The 15,788-nt window shown below is 42.3% G+C and overlaps 1 protein-coding gene across 2 annotated transcripts; it reads right to left on the bottom strand.

The window, feature by feature from the left end:
• Window positions 1–1,321: 1,321 nt before the first annotated feature.
• Window positions 1,322–14,989, bottom strand: NIT2 (nitrilase family member 2). Of its 2 annotated transcripts, none has more exons than XM_030020084.2 (10): window positions 14,919–14,989; window positions 12,537–12,655; window positions 8,781–8,901; window positions 8,574–8,662; window positions 6,909–7,002; window positions 5,845–5,919; window positions 5,320–5,398; window positions 4,586–4,684; window positions 3,449–3,504; window positions 1,322–3,073 (listed from the first exon to the last, which is right to left on the bottom strand). In XM_030020084.2, the coding sequence occupies exons 1-10, from the start codon at window positions 14,944–14,946 to the stop codon at window positions 2,985–2,987; spliced, it is 849 nt and encodes a 282-aa protein (XP_029875944.1). In that variant the 5' UTR covers window positions 14,947–14,989; the 3' UTR covers window positions 1,322–2,984. The 2 variants fall into 2 exon arrangements, with proteins under 2 accessions (XP_029875944.1, XP_029875943.1); XM_030020083.2 differs by having other exon boundaries at window positions 14,892–14,955.
• Window positions 14,990–15,788: the final 799 nt, after the last annotated feature.

Below are 15,788 nucleotides of genomic sequence, written 5' to 3'. Positions count from 1 at the left end.
TGAAAATTACAGGGGAAAGGAAATCCAGCCAGGAAAGCTGGGAATCCGAGTAGCTGACACCCTGTTAATGTGTGTATGCAGGTGGATCCCTTCAGCGAAAGGGTTTGGGGTTTTTTTAAATGGCTGATATAGTTGAGGTTTTGCTTTAAGCCAGGTGGGCATGTGGACTTTGAGAAAAGCTTTCTTTAGTAGGGATTGAGAGCTGAAGTGAAACAAGTATTACTGCTATTTAAAAAAAATAAATGTTGAAATAACATAGGAAGCTAGTACTGAAGACTTGGATAAACCTGGTGTATCCCAGAGACTCTGGGAAGTTGCTTCTAGATGTAGTTGTCTTGCATCTTAATTCTGATTATGTAAAATCCCTGTTTTTCATGTTAGAGACAAGTTTGCCAAAATGGAGATTAGAAGTTGTGACTTGCATTACTAGGATCTAATTGCAGATTGAAAGTGAAGAAGGAACTAACATATACTAAGGAGCTGTACTGTAACTTATTCTGGAACTATTAAGAGCAGCTTAGGTGCAGCTTTAACCAGGCTTCCCAGCTGCAGTGGTAATAACACTGCCCAATACAACAGGCATTACCGTGTTTTCTGCCATTTATTTAGAAAAAAATTAAATTCTTGCAGGCTGAAATTCTGGAGCTGTTTCAGGGTTGTTACTGGCTGGTTTTGTGTACTTACAGAATACTGGTGCATATGTGTAATATGGATACTTAAAGTGCCTGTTTTTTACCAACACAGAGATTGAGTATTGACTGCTTTAAGTATTGTCTAGCAGAGAACTGATTGTGTACTTTTTTTCATTGAAACCCCCAAAAATTCAGAGTCCCATTTGTATCACTTCTGCATGGATTGCACTGGAGACCCCTAAAAGATCCTCCTAAAACAAGGTGCTTAGACGTTGTCCTGACAGACTGAAGAGGACTGAACTCATGTCACCTCTTCAGCTGAGTTCACCAAAGTAGCTCGCTACAGCTTTTCATCCATTCTCTCCATTTGGGATGCCAGGGGAGGAGGGTCCAGGCCACGGATTCTGTTGTCTGTTGCAGACTGCACTTTGCATTTTTTTAAATTAAGTGGTCAGCCCATGAGAATCCTGCGCTGCTTTAGTCCTCCAAAGGTAGTACTTAGTTCTTGCTCTGCTGCATGTTAAATTAGTATAGAGAGGGGAGCGAAAGACAAATGGAGTAGTTTAGAAAAATGGATGTATAATAGTTGCTATGAGTTAGAAGTGGGAGCCCAGTGATGGCCATCATGGATGCAGATTGTTGAGTATGTGGGAGGCACTAATCTAATGCAGGAGACTTGACTCAAATGGTAAATTGTTAATTTTTTTATATTTATTTTTCATCAAATAAATCTTCGTTTCACCTTATGCTCTGTGGCTTGTTTCTTAAGAGTTCCAGTACAGTATGTACACCAAAATGCAGTGAAAAGTACAGACCAAAAAAATGCCTGCTGGAGTAGATGATGCCACTGAGTGGAATGGTGTGACCTGTCTTTTGAGGGGAAAGATTCCTCAGGGTTTGGCTTAATTTAACCATTGATTTTCCTCTATAAAACATACACCTAGCTCATTCCAGAGAAGTCAAAAGAACATAAAAAAAAGAAAAAGTCAAGAGAGCAGTTGTGGGAAAAGGAGGATGTCCAAACATGAATAAAAAGGTAAGGTGGGTCTGGGGGAAACTGGTGGTTAGCTGGAGCAAGACAAAACCTTCTTTCCCTCCTCCCATTTTTGTATTTTGAAATCTTTAGCCTTATTGCTTTATCACTTTTGCTGCTGGAAAACTAAAGCCTAGTGGTAAAGGCTGAATAGTTATAGTTCCTTCTTTTTTTTCATCCCAAGGAGAAAAAAAAATGCCATTTGCAAATGCTTATCTTTTTACATTAGAAGTTCATGGTGTCTTCCTTCTAAGAAAAAAACCCAAACAACAAAACTACACCATGCTAGGCTGGTTTTCAGTATTTTAAAGCCATCTTTAATAATCAGTTTAAGTCTCTTCATCAAGAGCAACAAAGTAAGGAGTGTTTCCCATGCAGCTATATGGGAGGTGGCCTTTGGTAGCAATAATGCTTTATTTAAACATTGAGCAATTCTAGTACCTGTCTTCTGGAAGACTGTGGGCAGAAAGACTTAATCAGTGCAACAAGTTTTCCAACCCTTTTGACTGACTCCCCTCAGCCTTTTCAGGTAAAGACTGCCAGGCAGCAGAATTAAAGCCCATTCAGACATTATATTAAGGAAGCAGTATATAAAGCAAAGGTGTGGTGACATGTGAATTGCTTTAACAAAACTGTAACCTGCATCACTTCAGTAATAAACAGGAATTGCAATAAGGAGAATTTAGTAACATATATTCCAGGCAAGACACATGAACCAAAACCTGTTTCAGGTTCTTCTAGAAGTAGTAGTTCTGTCTGGCAGCTTCTTGCATTGTCCTTAAGTAGCACAGAGCAGAATTTGGCCTGTTTTGCTTACTGTGTTAAATTCTAAGCTTTCCAAGTTAGAAGTTGGACATTCAAAGAACTTAGTTAAGGCATATACAACTACGAAGGACAAAAGTGGAAGAATCATGCTTCTAGATTATCCAATAATTCACTGAAAAATTCATAATACCAAAGCTGACTTCAGAGGATTTCCAGAGAGAACAAGGTTCCCATTTCTATGTTCTACAAAAAAGCCCCCAAAAGGTAACTAAAATATTGTGATGCGTAAAAAGCAATGTTAACTTCTACTGTGTTGAACTGATTTCACCTCCATCTTTATCCTAGCTGTAAAATACTAGAAAATACTGAAGTAGGAGAGGACATATAAAAGTTGTATTTGAATCAATTTTAGAATTGCACCACCAAGGTTTGGGGTTTTGTTTTTTTTAACTGGCACCTTTAGCAGTGGATTGTGGAGCAACTAGTAAGGGAATCCTTTTGAAGATGAAAGCAGCAGCCATTGTGCCAACTGAACCTTCCCTGTTCACCCAGCTTCACTTTTTCACCTCTATGCCATAGAGATCACGACGCTTCTGGCTTAAAATAGGAATTTGCTGACGTATTTCTGCGAGTTTCTTCAAATCTGCAGGGGGGGAAGAAAGAACTATTAGAACAGCAATCAAAAAGGAAAGCTCCTGACTTGCTCGGAGGTAAGGCAGGGGAAAGAGCAGCTTTCATGGAGAATGGGTCTGTAGGGCACTGCAACTGGGCAGCCAGGGCTGAAGGAAGCCTCACCTTTGTTCTTTCCTAAGATGACAGCTTCCTCATAAGTAAGGAAGCTAGAAGAGTATAGTCAAGTGCTGCTTGTTCTTGATTTAATCTAGCAAAGGTGGAGAAGGGATGGGAACATTGCATCATCTGTAATTGCATGTGCAAGCCCACAGACTTAAACTGTTTCTTCTTAGACTCATGACCAGTACTCAAGAGAGAAAGCAGGAAAAAAACCTTTTAGCCTTACCTATGTCTGTGTATACAACTGCTTCCTCAGCCCCAGCTTTGGCTATGACTTCACCCCTGCAAAATTAAGCACATTTGTTCACAGCATTAACACAAAGGTCTCAAGGCATCAGTCCAGTTGCTGCTGTTTGTACAAAAGGGAGTTCCTACCCTTGATGTCTATGGCTATAAAGACAGGGCTGTCCTAAAAATAGCATCATAATTCATAACTCTAGCATGATAGAAATAGCTTCCAGGCTTTGTATGTGGCACATTTTATATGTGACACATACATACTTAACATAAGTATGTTTCTGAAGATCAAGAATCATGGTAAGAGCAACTATGAGAACCAGTGCATGTAAGCATGTGATATACCTCAAGGGGAAAGAAACAACTTCACCAGGGACAAACATCTATGGCAAAAAGACTAACACTTTCTCCTTTCAGATCCTCCTGACTGTTAATAGGAGTATACTTTCACTCTGCATGAGCTACTGCACATTTTTTATCATGTCTCCCACTAGGTGTTCTGTCACTGCTTTCATCATATAAAGTTAAAAGCTCAAGACATAGATAAAGCTTTTCTTACTTTGCAATCACCTGGAAGAGAACTATCTGTGGATTTATTTGAAAGGAAAATAATTTCCTGAAGATTTGGTCACTTTTACCTCCTGTGCACCTGTATGACTTCTGCTTAAGTTAGAACATGTCTCTTCTCTAGCTGAAGACATTCTTGTTCTTTCTTATGTCAAAGTAGTGTTGCTCTTTGAGGAAATGAAATAGTTTTGTGCAAGCTGTTCAAGATGGTTTAGTTCTGCACAGAGAATTACCATAATGCATTGTATATAATAGACTGCACTTCAGGGAGAAGTTGAAAAGGTCAGCAGCTTAACTAATGCTAAATACTAGTACTAAGTATCTTCTTTGCTACCAAAAAAAATACATATTGTTAAACTAGTTTTATTTTCTTGTCTTTCAGTCAGACAGTTTTAAAGGATGATTTTGAGAATGTAGGCTTAAGTCTCAGGTGCTTTTTACCAGGAACTTACAACATTTTTTAAGAGTAGATGGAAATGTGGGACTGAAATGTGACTAAGTAAGTAAAACATTTTTTTAAGCAAGAAAAAGTGGATTTGTTTTTTTTTTCTGAACTCACCATGGATTTACTACAGTGCTGTGTCCCCAGGCAACATAGGATGCTTTTTCGTCTCTAGCAGGAGATACTGTAGCTACGTAGACTTGATTATCAACAGCTCTGTGTTCACAGAAAGATGAGGGAAGGGGGGAAAAAGTGAGTAGAATTTTTTTTTATATACCACCAATTAATTAAGCTGAAGAGAAAGAATTCACTCTGAAAGGGAAGCTATACATCCTCCTAAGGACTAGCCAAAATTGTAAATGATATGAAGGTCAGAGAAAGCAAAGCCTGGAAAGAGAAGTCTCTAGCACCTGCTCCAGAGTTGGTAGAATGAATTCAGCATGTAGAAAAGTTGATTGAAGCTGACCAAATGAATAAATAATACGGCATTCAGGAATCTCGGGGTCTATTTCTGTGTGTAATTAGAGCAGTTCTCAAATGGTTACTGGCTCTTCTGTCTAGAAGTTTGCGTGTGAAGGGTGCTTACAGAGCCATGGGGGAAAGGTCCTTGAAAGGGCATAACTGGGGAGGGCTGGGCAGGAATGAAGGATAAGCATTTCCTGCTTTTCTCCTTGACAGCAAAATCATTTTGGTGTCCCAGGCAAGGCTTGGGGAATGGTGCAGCTCCAATAGCAGAGTGGCCCTACAGCACCATTTCTGATGCACAGTGTCATTTAGAACACAAGAACAGTTCAGTTCCATGAGCTAAATTCCCTCTGGAACAGAAGGATAAGCTGTTACTTTAGTCTTACCGTCCCCTTTGTAGCAGTTCCCAATGAGCTGGTCCTGTTGTCAGGTTAAAAGCCCCTGGATATATCAGCAGCTGGCAGCCTTCGTTAAAAGAAAATTAGAACCCAACCATCACTAAGGAGAAGATGGTTTACCCTAGAATGGCCCTTCACATTGAGACTCAAGGGAAGGTTTCTTTCAGTACTTCCTGACCTCTGCCCAAAATGGAACCAAATAAAGCCTGTTCATCCATGACATGGGTGATACTTATGTCAGCAAAGGCCTGTGATACATTACCAAGTGTTGGGATATACCCATCTCCATCACTCCATCAGCAACTGTGTATCAGGAAATGGTTGTTACTTTACTCAAGGAGAACAGACACTCATTTGAGTAACAAAGTCCTGGCCGCAAGATGCATTTTGTGTTACCAGGCGAGAATAAGAGTGCCTGATCACACAGATTGCCCAGCACGTACCACCCTGAAACGGCCTGGCATAGTTCAGGCCTTAGGGCTAACCATGCTCCATTAGGTGACCCAGCCTCACCTTTCTGTCCGTAGATTTGAGCCATCTCAGCAAATCTGATATCATAGCAGATGCCCAGGCCTACTTTACAGTATGCTGTTCTCAAAACACAAGAGACAACAGTCATATCGCTATCACAAGTACACAAAAGCAATCACAAGACTCCCTGTAGCCATCCTGCCAGCTGTTATTTTATGTGTCTCACAGTAACAAGAGGAGCTATATTTAAATGTGTATCCTTATCTGTAACAAGCATTGGCTATTTGTGGGGGAGAAGTCATGCTTCATGATGAGAGGAAGACTGTGAGAAGCAGTCTTATCTACCCTTTAACAACGGCCATTTCCACAAAATCATGTTATATCAGGTCTCTGTGTAATGTGTTCCTCTCTGATTTAGCTGCAGGTTTTTCAATTATCTTCTTTTCAAGAAAAGAGAGCACACACTGCTCTTCATGGACTAAAGAAATGATACAGTCATGTAGTTTCTTGCAGCATGCACATTACAAGGAGGAAAAAGTGACCATGGGAGATGAGACTCTTCAGAGAGCTCAGTAAACAGGATGTGTTAATTTTTGAACAATGGTAGTGGGGGGAGTAGGTGTCTTGCTTTTTTATCTGATGTGGTTCATTCGAGAATGTTGGAATGGGATTTACAGTTAATTGTCTCCATTGTTATCATCCTCACATGAAACAATGGGCCAGTGTAGCTGTTTGCTACATATATTCTTTTCCAAGCCATGTTTTGTAAGAATCATTTTAAAGAGGTAACTGCTATGAAAAAATACAGTAAATCCTCTTTAACAAATCAATAGGACCACTATTTATTAAGGGAAGCGCCATGATGTATGCTTCAACACTTTCTACTGCTCTGTCCTTTTGCAATCTTATCGCCTTTTTAAAAGTTTCAGAAGTGACCCACAGGCTTGGAACAAACTTAAACTATACTTGCCATGGCTGTCAAATGCCTAATATAAATCTGATAGTCTAAAAATCCATTGCTGGGGAGGAGGGGGAAGAGAACTCCAGAATGACTGTAGTGTTATTGTGGTAGAGCTCCTTAAAGAGAGGGCTTGTCTTATACTCACGAGTATCAAACACGGAGAAACTATTCCCTGGACTCAGTGTTTCAGACTCTTTGAACTGTATCTTTCCAGGAACATTAATGTCAAACAAATGAACCTGTAATTATAGTATGAGTAATAACAATTAATAACAATTTCTCTGCTTGGTCTTTGAGCATCTTTCTATTAGGCACGTGTTTCCTAGTTACTGTTATCTAGACTACTCTTTTGTCGGGATCCCAACTAAACATTGCTTAAGATTGTGAGATCTCCTAAAGATGATTTAAAGCAGTTTTATTCTTTACAGAAATACACGTCTAAAGTTATTTAAAAAAAAAAAAAAAAAGATGACTGGCCTTTTAGACAACACATATAATCCTTGTGACCCAAGTGATGCACATATCAAATGTTTATTTTATACTGATTAGAATGCCCTGTCCTTCTCCCATGTAGTAATAGAGAGTAGTTAAAAACAGCTAAAAATATTACAATTACTTTGGAGTATGGCTCTATATCTTCTTCGTGGAAAGAGTCCCTGCAAAATAGCTAGATATCTTGATCTAATGAGTAATTTTGCAAAAGAAAGGATACATATAAAATGTCTTGAATTGGCCAGGATGATTTTAAAGTATGTTAAAGCAGGTGATATTTTCCTCTCTAAGATTTGAGTCCCATTCCTGCAAAACCTCTCTAGAAAATACCCTCACCAAGTCATAAAGTTCCCATGACTTCATCTATGCAGATGCCTCTTAGCCCCTGCAGACAGTCTTTATCGCTCCCTTGCAACGAAGATTCTGTGCCTGACCACAGCTTCCTAATAATACAGCTGTTTTTATATTATTATTTGTTCATATTTACACAGTACAAACCTGCACTCGTTCTACAAACAACTACCAGGCTTGCAGACTGCTGCGGTATGATAGATGGAAGGCAACATAGTACTTCGGAAAGTAATCTAATAGTGTAGCTAAGTGTAGAATCAGTTCACCAAATAAATTAATACCTGCACCACCTTATTTGTTCCAAGTAACCTTGCATTCTCTTTTTTGTTTTTCCTTGAAAGAAATAAGATGTTGTTCACCTAAGGAATGATACCTGTATGCATAGTCAGGTTAACAGAAACTACACTCGTAACTACAGTTATGAATAGGAGGTAGTTTCTCAGAAGGCACAAAGCAATGTCCAGGTGGAAGACGACAGTAAGCAAGCATCAGCCACAAACAGCAGACACAGCTTAACTATGGGACTTGGACTTCAGCTGTCTGCACTAATCATACATGTAGCACACAAAAGTATGTAAAGAACAGTATTTATGGTAACAGAAGGACTAAACCCCACTGGGAACCTGAGGGAAGATCCTGATTCCATATAAGTGAATGTATTTTAGAGCTAGACAAAGTACACAGATGATTTGGATCAGGATTTACTCTTTACCGCAGTTTTCCCAGCATCTGGGAAAAGCCCATCATGCCTTCTGCATTTTGTCATCCTTACCCAGAACAAATTTATGACCACCTTTAGAAGGGGTATGTACATGTCCCAAATAAAAATTACATGCAATTTTACTGACAGTACACAACTTATTATTAATGCAAGCTTCTACTAATTCACATCACCTTTAGGCACAGATGAAATCATTTGTGCAACACTGCTAAGAAACCTTTCAATAACAATATTCTGCCATCTTACCTTCCTATGCTTTGCCAATATAGCACCATCAGGCCCAAAGACAGTACATGTATTATACAGTTTTCCATCATCCTCTTCTGGAATGGATCCTTTGTAAAGGTGAGAACAAAGATTTCCCCCACTGTATTATATGGAATTTTGATCCAATGGCACTATTAGACATTGCCCGTATTTCCCTCAATGAGATGGTCACTAAGAGTAAACTACCTCCAACAAGATAAATGCTGCACTCCTTTGCAACTTCTGAGAGCATTTGTGTTGATTCGCCAGGGATCTTCTCTGCATACTCCTTAAAGTACTGAGTTCCATATGGAGAATTAAAGCATTCCTAGAGTTAGGGAAAAAAGAAAAAAAATTACATTAAAATCCAGTAACACCACTGCAAGGAGATGTACTTGACCTTTCAAACTTCTTTCTATCAATGTTCTCATACAATCTTTAGTTACAGGAGTTTATTTTACAGGAGTTCAATAAGCAAATCAGAAAATATCAGGAGGCCAGAGAGACTTAACAATCAGAGAAAATGTGGTGGGTGTGTTGGTGAACGTGTGCCAAACATAACATGAGCTAGAGGTATCACGTAAGCTGCAAGTAACCAGGCTAGCGTATTTATCAGTCGAGACTTAGCAAGGGATGTTCTCATCAGAACAATGGAACAAGTTCCACCTAGCTCATTTGCCAAGTTACAAGCTAAACAGATCCTTTCAAAGCTGTGAGATGCTTGTGCTTGTCCACAGCCCATGGTTTCTTCATTTTTAAAAGGACCTTTGCAAAAGCATGCATTTCTCAAAATTACTTATTCTTTTGCTAAACCAATCCTTTAAACACCATTTCCTCACAACTGAACAGTGTCTTCTGTCCTAGGCTCTAGTTAAAGATTTGCTATCCCTCAGAACCAGTCGTGTAATCTTTAGACAGTAAGATTAACAAAGCAGTTTAAATGCCTAAACTAGGTGGCTAGCGGTATTTGAGATGGCCAAAATATCCAAAGCTTTTACTCTGCATTATATTCGCTGGCTCTCTGAGGATGTGAGACTTGCCATCCCCATTCCCAACACTTTTTTGTCCCCTAAAGGAGTATAGCTGAAGGCCACAGATGGGCTATCAAACAGTACCAGCACCTACTCTTCGGCAAGTGATTCCCAGCCCAAGCAGCTGCCACCTCAATTGTTACCTTTCCTCGCTGGAAGTTGTACGAAGACAAAAAAAAAAAAAAAAAAAAAAAAAATCAAGCTGTGAATAGCACAGTAAATTTATGCCTTAACCACTCAAGCAAACTTAACAACCGTAGTAGATTCTACCGAACTGGAATAACTGAACCAAAACTGGATGGATGTTTTTGCCTTGTATACAGACACTGGGCCAGCAGGTACCAACTAACCCACAGCAGAATTTGTAGATGGAAGAGGCAGGAAGGGAAGTCTCCGCATGCTGTCAAATGAGCTTCCCAGGCTTTTGAAAGTTGGATTGAACTTCAAGGAAATGAAAGCAATGCCAGCTGCCTCCACCTTCATCTTGCCGCTTGCAGTGTCAATGGGGGTGGTACTGGAACCATAGGCTCAAGAGAACAGGCAGAGCTCTGTGCAAGGTTGCACTAGCAGTGCATGGGGCTGTTCGTAAGTTAATGCTGGAACAAAACTTCAGGCTGTCTGCACAGATCACCTAGTCCTGTGCTCGCTGGGTGAAAACCTGGCTGGATGGACGAGCCCAGAGGGTTGTGGTGAATGGGGTGAAATCCAGTTGGCGGCGGGTCACAAGTGGTGTTCCCCAAGGCTCGGTGTTGGACCTGGTTCTATTTAATATCTTCCTCAATGATTTGGACGAGGGGATCGAGTGCACCCTCAGCAAGTTTGCAAACAACACCAAGTTGGGAGGCAGGGTCGATCTGCTTGAGGGTAGGGAGGCTCTACAGAGAGAGCTGGACAGGCTGGATCGGTGGGCTGAGGCCAATCATATGAGGTTCAACAAGGCCAAGTGCCGGGTCCTGCACTTTGGTCACAGCAACCCCATGCAGCGCTACAGGCTTGGGGAAGAGTGGCTGGAAAGCTGCCCGGCGGAAAAAGACCTGGGGGTGCTGGTTGACAGCCGGCTGAATATGAGCCAGCCAGCAGTGTGCCCAGGTGGCCAACGGCATCCTGGCTTGTATCAGAAATAGTGTGGCCGGCAGGAGCAGGGAGGTGGTTGTTCCCCTGTACTCGGCATTGGTGAGGCCGCACCTTGAGTGCTGTATTCGGGTCTGATTAGTCTGGAGAAGAGGAGGCTGAGGGGAGACCTTATCACTCTCTATAACTACTTGAAGGGGGGTTGTAGTCAGGTGGCTGGTGATAGGACGAGAGGAAATGCCCTCAAGTTGTGGCAAGGCAGATTTAGGTTGGATATTAGGAAAAATTTCTTTACCGAGAGGGTTGTCAGACATTGGAATAGGCTGCCCAGGGAAGTGGTTGAGTCACCATCCCTGGAGGTATTAAAAAAGCGCATAGACAAGGTACTCCAGAACATGGTTTAGTGGGCATGGATGATGGTTGGACTCGATGATCTTAAAGGTCTTTTCCAACCTAAATCATTCTATGATTCTCTCCAAAGTGGTAAGAATACAGGGACAGATCTTTGAAGTGCTGTCTGTCAGTTTCTAGATTCAAATGGGATTCTGGTTTTATTTCTTTATCCATAAACACTACACATTGTTTTTCTCTCACAAATTTTTCCTAGTTCAGAAGTGAAAAAAGTTTAACACATCAAGGCTAACATGTCACAGGAAAACTGCCGTATGCCTCTGCAAAGGTGTAGATTATCTACTCATTGCAAGTTAGTTTTGTTCTTTACCTAGTGTGACTTTAAAAAAAAAAAGTGGAGGGAAGAGAATATTTCATGCTCACATCCTAATGCCAGCACAAAATTTACCTCCCAAAAGTCTCTGAAAAACCTTGCTCTTGTTTGACAAATTTTACTCTAAAAGCATAAATTATCATTGGCAAAGCAAGTACGTCAACTAAATAGGTCTGGAAAACTCAGTGTTTGTACACATGATGAAACTAGCAAATAACAGATAATCTCAATGTAGGAGGCCCAGATGGAATAATCAAAAGTAACATTTGTCACACAAGGGCTGTGTTAGCACAGAGGAGCATGGAGGGTTGCTTAAGACCTCGCCTGTGACAGCAGGAGGGAAAACATTCTATGTGTAAAACATTCAGACCAAAAGTTCACTCAGGGAAGAACTTTGCACTCCCTGAGTCAGATGCTGCAGGGCACAAGGGTAAACACACATATCCCCAGGAATAGAAGAAAAAAGCTGAAATCTGCACTGGGAAGGTCACCTAATTGCTAGCGCACTTGGTGTATGAAAATTCAGCACAGTAATCATGGCTGAAGTCCAAAAAGTAAATCAGAAATGACGAGTAATTTTAAGTGGCTATTTATGTTCCCACACAAGGAAATCAGAAAAGAATACATTTTAATCATAATTCAGCTACAAATGACCTGCTGGAAATGTCTTAAGTCTATTTTGTTTCTCATGTAGTATCTAATCTGGAATGATTATAGCAAAGAGTCACTGTATACTTGTTTTCTTTCATCTTTGTATCAACATTCTTTAGCTGAAAATCGCCTTTTCCTACATTTCTAGCACGGAAGGCTTCTGCAAAGATTCAAACCACAGTGTCACTTTTGTGACTTCAGAACATACCAGTGATGGAATTGCCTGGGATTTAAACCAGCACAAACTTAACCAGAATCTTATATCACAAAAAAGACAACCTGCTTTTTTTTTTTTTTTGCTTCTTGTTTTCCCCCCTCTTAAGTGTGCTGCTAGACAGAAGCCCTGTTTTTTTCCTATTTTGGAGTCTCATATAGCATCTAAGCTATCCAGAGAGAAACAGGAATATATAATGCATGACTAACACTAGAAAGAGGTTTCCAAGGGTTTGAGGTATAGGTGCTAAGACGACCATGATCTTTACTCACAGGTAGAGCCACAACTTTTGCTCCTTTAGCTGATGCTTCTCTCACCAGTCCACAGGCTCGTTGAAGGTTGTCTGATTTATCAGCAGATACATGAAGCTGAATAAGAGCCAGGCGGAAGTCTAATGGCAGAAAAAAAAAATTAGTCAGCAGAATTCCCCCAGGAAAAACTCTTCAAAATTTGAATCCACTAATTAGCATTTAACAAAATAAATTTGCTTATTTATTAACGTATACAAAAACCACTTCCAACTCATTCTGTGGTCTGTGACTCTGGAAACAATCTCTTAAAACAGGGAGAACATTCAAACCTAGGCTTGCTAATGGGAACCATACACAGCCATCACTCTGCTCAGGTCAAAGATCACAGAGTTCACATGCTAGTAACACTTAGCCTAGGCCGTATGCAGCCTAAGTTCTACTGTAAGATACGGTGTGACAAAAAGGGAGACCACTAGTCAACCCAGACCTGCTTCTTCCTTCCCAGTTTGCTACACGCTTTGTGAGCCTATCTTTATGTTGCACCCGTTGCTTGATGTGCACTGCATGTCCTAAAATGCCACTAGCAAACTAAACGATTGGATAATCCCAAAAGCACCAAATATGGGAATAGTTTGCTTTTATCCCTCAAATCACACCTGGCCTGGGAAATGGCTATAAAAAAACCATAAAGATAAGATCTTTCCTGATCATTTCCTTGCAATTTGGTTTCTAGCCAAGGGACAATCGCAAGTGTTATCAACACTGTCTCTACTGCGGCTAAGCAGGATTTATATTTGCAGGATCTTGAGGTACGCAAGTGGGAGAGATCAAACCAGGTTTTGTGCACACCCCTTGGACTTCCTTCCATGAATCTCCTAGTACCTTGGGCTGTAGAAAAACACATCCTAATCAGGTAGAACCATCTCCTTTTAAAAAGTAAACAACACTCGCACTTCATAGAAAAGTACCTCAGTTTCAAAGCACCTCTCTTGTCTGGAAAACTCCCCTGCCATACAGTCAAAGACCACTACGGGATAAAGAAAAAGTAGCAAGCAACACAGCCTCAGTGGTCAGGGAAACAGAACGAACTGATTCAAGTGAAGATAAGATCTGCTCAGGAACAGTCAAGGCAGAATATCTTTCTTCCTACTTTAGTTCTCACTTCAGTAGCTAAGCAGCTAATTTCTAGAGGTTAAGCAAATGATTAACTGCTCACTTTGCCACTCTTCACATGAGAGACTCTTAATATTTGGTTTATTGAGTAAACAAAGCTTCACTGAGATTTTGAACAGATGTCACCATAGTTAGCTTCGACACACATAGATAACCATACTAGGAATCTGTCTAAAACTTTCCCATATTTGTGGAATGTGTTTTAGCTCAGAGAAATCGGACACTTAAAGATTTACATTTCAGCATAAATTCACTTTTGCAATAAAACCAAAAGAGCACCTACCAGGAAAAATTTTAACTAACTTCCTTCGCATAATGTTTAAACCACCAGGAAACCATTAATCTTATTTTCCCTATGCCTCGGGTTTGGAGTTTGTTAAAGGGCAGAATTAAAAGTCAGCCACAACAGAATACCTGTACTTGTACCCCCAGTTTTGTTTAAAATTAGCGTTGAGGCGTATAAGTAATAGAAATACAGAGAAATGTGCAACAGTGCTGTAAAGGCCCACGATCTCCTCTTCTGGCCTTGCTAAGCTGCCTCAAAAACTTCTTTAGAAGCAATTCTTAGGATAAGCCTATAGCAATGCAAACCACAACCAGGTAAAAGCGTATCAGGGTACAACACTGGTTCGTATTTGTATCACTACGAAGCACGTTTTTTTTGAAAACCAGAAGCTCAGCACGTCCGGTTTGCTCGGATCAAGTTTCCCGACAAGCTGACGGTCGCAGCAGTACCGACAGAAGCACGGCAGGCGTTCCCTACCAGTCCATTACACAGCCAGCCTGCCCAGACCTTAATTATTTCACACCCCTTCGAAGGCTCAGAGACGGCACCCAGGGCCGAGGCCTCTCCGGCCCGGACTAGGACCGGGGACTACCGGCCGCGGCAGCAGCCAGCCCGCGGCCCTTCCCCACGGCCAGGTAAGAGGATAAGGGCCCGCTGGGGAGAAGCGGGGGCCGGCAGCGGCCGAGGGCGGCCCCCGGGGGAGGCGGTGACTCCGCGGCGAGCCCCGGGGCGAGCGGGGCAGCCGGCACCGCGCCGCGGCCCCTCTCACCGGCTGAGGCCCGGGGCGGGAAGCCGGAGCTCCGCTAGAAGGGCGAGTTCAACCCCATGTCGGCCCTTTTCCCCACGTCGCCGGCCGGGACCGGGCCGGGAGGGAGTGCGAGGAGGAAGAGGAGGAGGAGGGTAGGAGAGGAAGTAACCGTTCCTCCGCGCACGCCGCCACTCACTGGCCATGGCTCCGCGCGCCGCCTGCATCCCCGCACGGCCCCGGCTCCTCCCTCATAGAGCGGGGCGGCCCGGCAGGGCGCATGCGTGCGGGCACCGGGCAGGGGGCTGCTGGGAAATGTAGTCCCGCCCCGCCTGCGCCTCCCACTGCCCCGGCAGGAAAGGGGAGCGCCTCTCCGGCAGGGCCTGCGGCGGGATTTGTTTAAAAACGACGCCTATACTGCTTTTAAAAAGCCTGGCTGGTTCCTTGACCCGATTTCACAGCACTTCCCCACGCAGTTTTGCTGACAGAGCTCGAGGGAGCGACGCAGCCCGCCTTCACAGCAGGAACGAAGAGGGGATGAGGTACCCCAACCCCAAATGGCTGCCGAGCCTTCCCCCTGCATAACCCCAGTGGATGGCACGGAGCTGGGAGTGCTCCTCCAGCGCCAGTTCAGCACTCGGCAAAAACACAGCTGTGCATCTACATCTCTTGGTGCTGGGCCCAGAGCTGATGGGGCCAGAAAAATGCAATGTCAGCACAAGTGATGGGTAGCAACCCTGAATTTGTTAAGGGCTCATCCCAAGAGATCTCTAGCAGTTTACAGGCAACTCCTTCACCTGGCACATTCCCATCTTCTTTTACAAGTGCAGCATTTTCTAAGGTAGAAACCAATATGCTAACTGCCATGCTGGTTTTATTACTAAACACTGAGTGCTCCCTGTTACTCAACACAGAACATTGTAAAACATACACATGAGGCTGCAGTCTCAGGCTTTTTAAAAGCATGTTTGCAGAACTGTAGATTCATGTTGGGTAGAGGCAGTATTTCTCACGCAAGAATATCTCCACAAGTTGAAAGCACACGACAGCAGAATGGGCAAAGATAAAA

The sequence above is a fragment of the Aquila chrysaetos genome, chromosome 7 (genome assembly GCF_900496995.4).
Source record: "Aquila chrysaetos chrysaetos chromosome 7, bAquChr1.4, whole genome shotgun sequence".
Classification (NCBI taxonomy): Eukaryota; Metazoa; Chordata; class Aves; order Accipitriformes; family Accipitridae; genus Aquila; species Aquila chrysaetos.
This window is presented reverse-complemented; position numbering and strand designations above follow the sequence as displayed.

What these genes read in the sequence shown, in the direction of transcription:
- NIT2 (XM_030020083.2), bottom strand. Translation starts at nt 14,946, where the DNA reads ATGCAGGCGGCGCGCGGAGCCATGGCCAGTGAGTGGCGGCGTGCGCGG. An exon ending in GCGGCGTGCGCGGAGGAACG is followed by an intron (nt 12,656 to 14,891) that starts GTTACTTCCTCT and finishes TTCTGCCATTAG; the next exon opens with ACTTCCGCCTGGCTCTTATT. An exon ending in AGTTGTATACACAGACATAG is followed by an intron (nt 3,074 to 3,448) that starts GTAAGGCTAAAA and finishes CCCCCCCTGCAG; the next exon opens with ATTTGAAGAAACTCGCAGAA.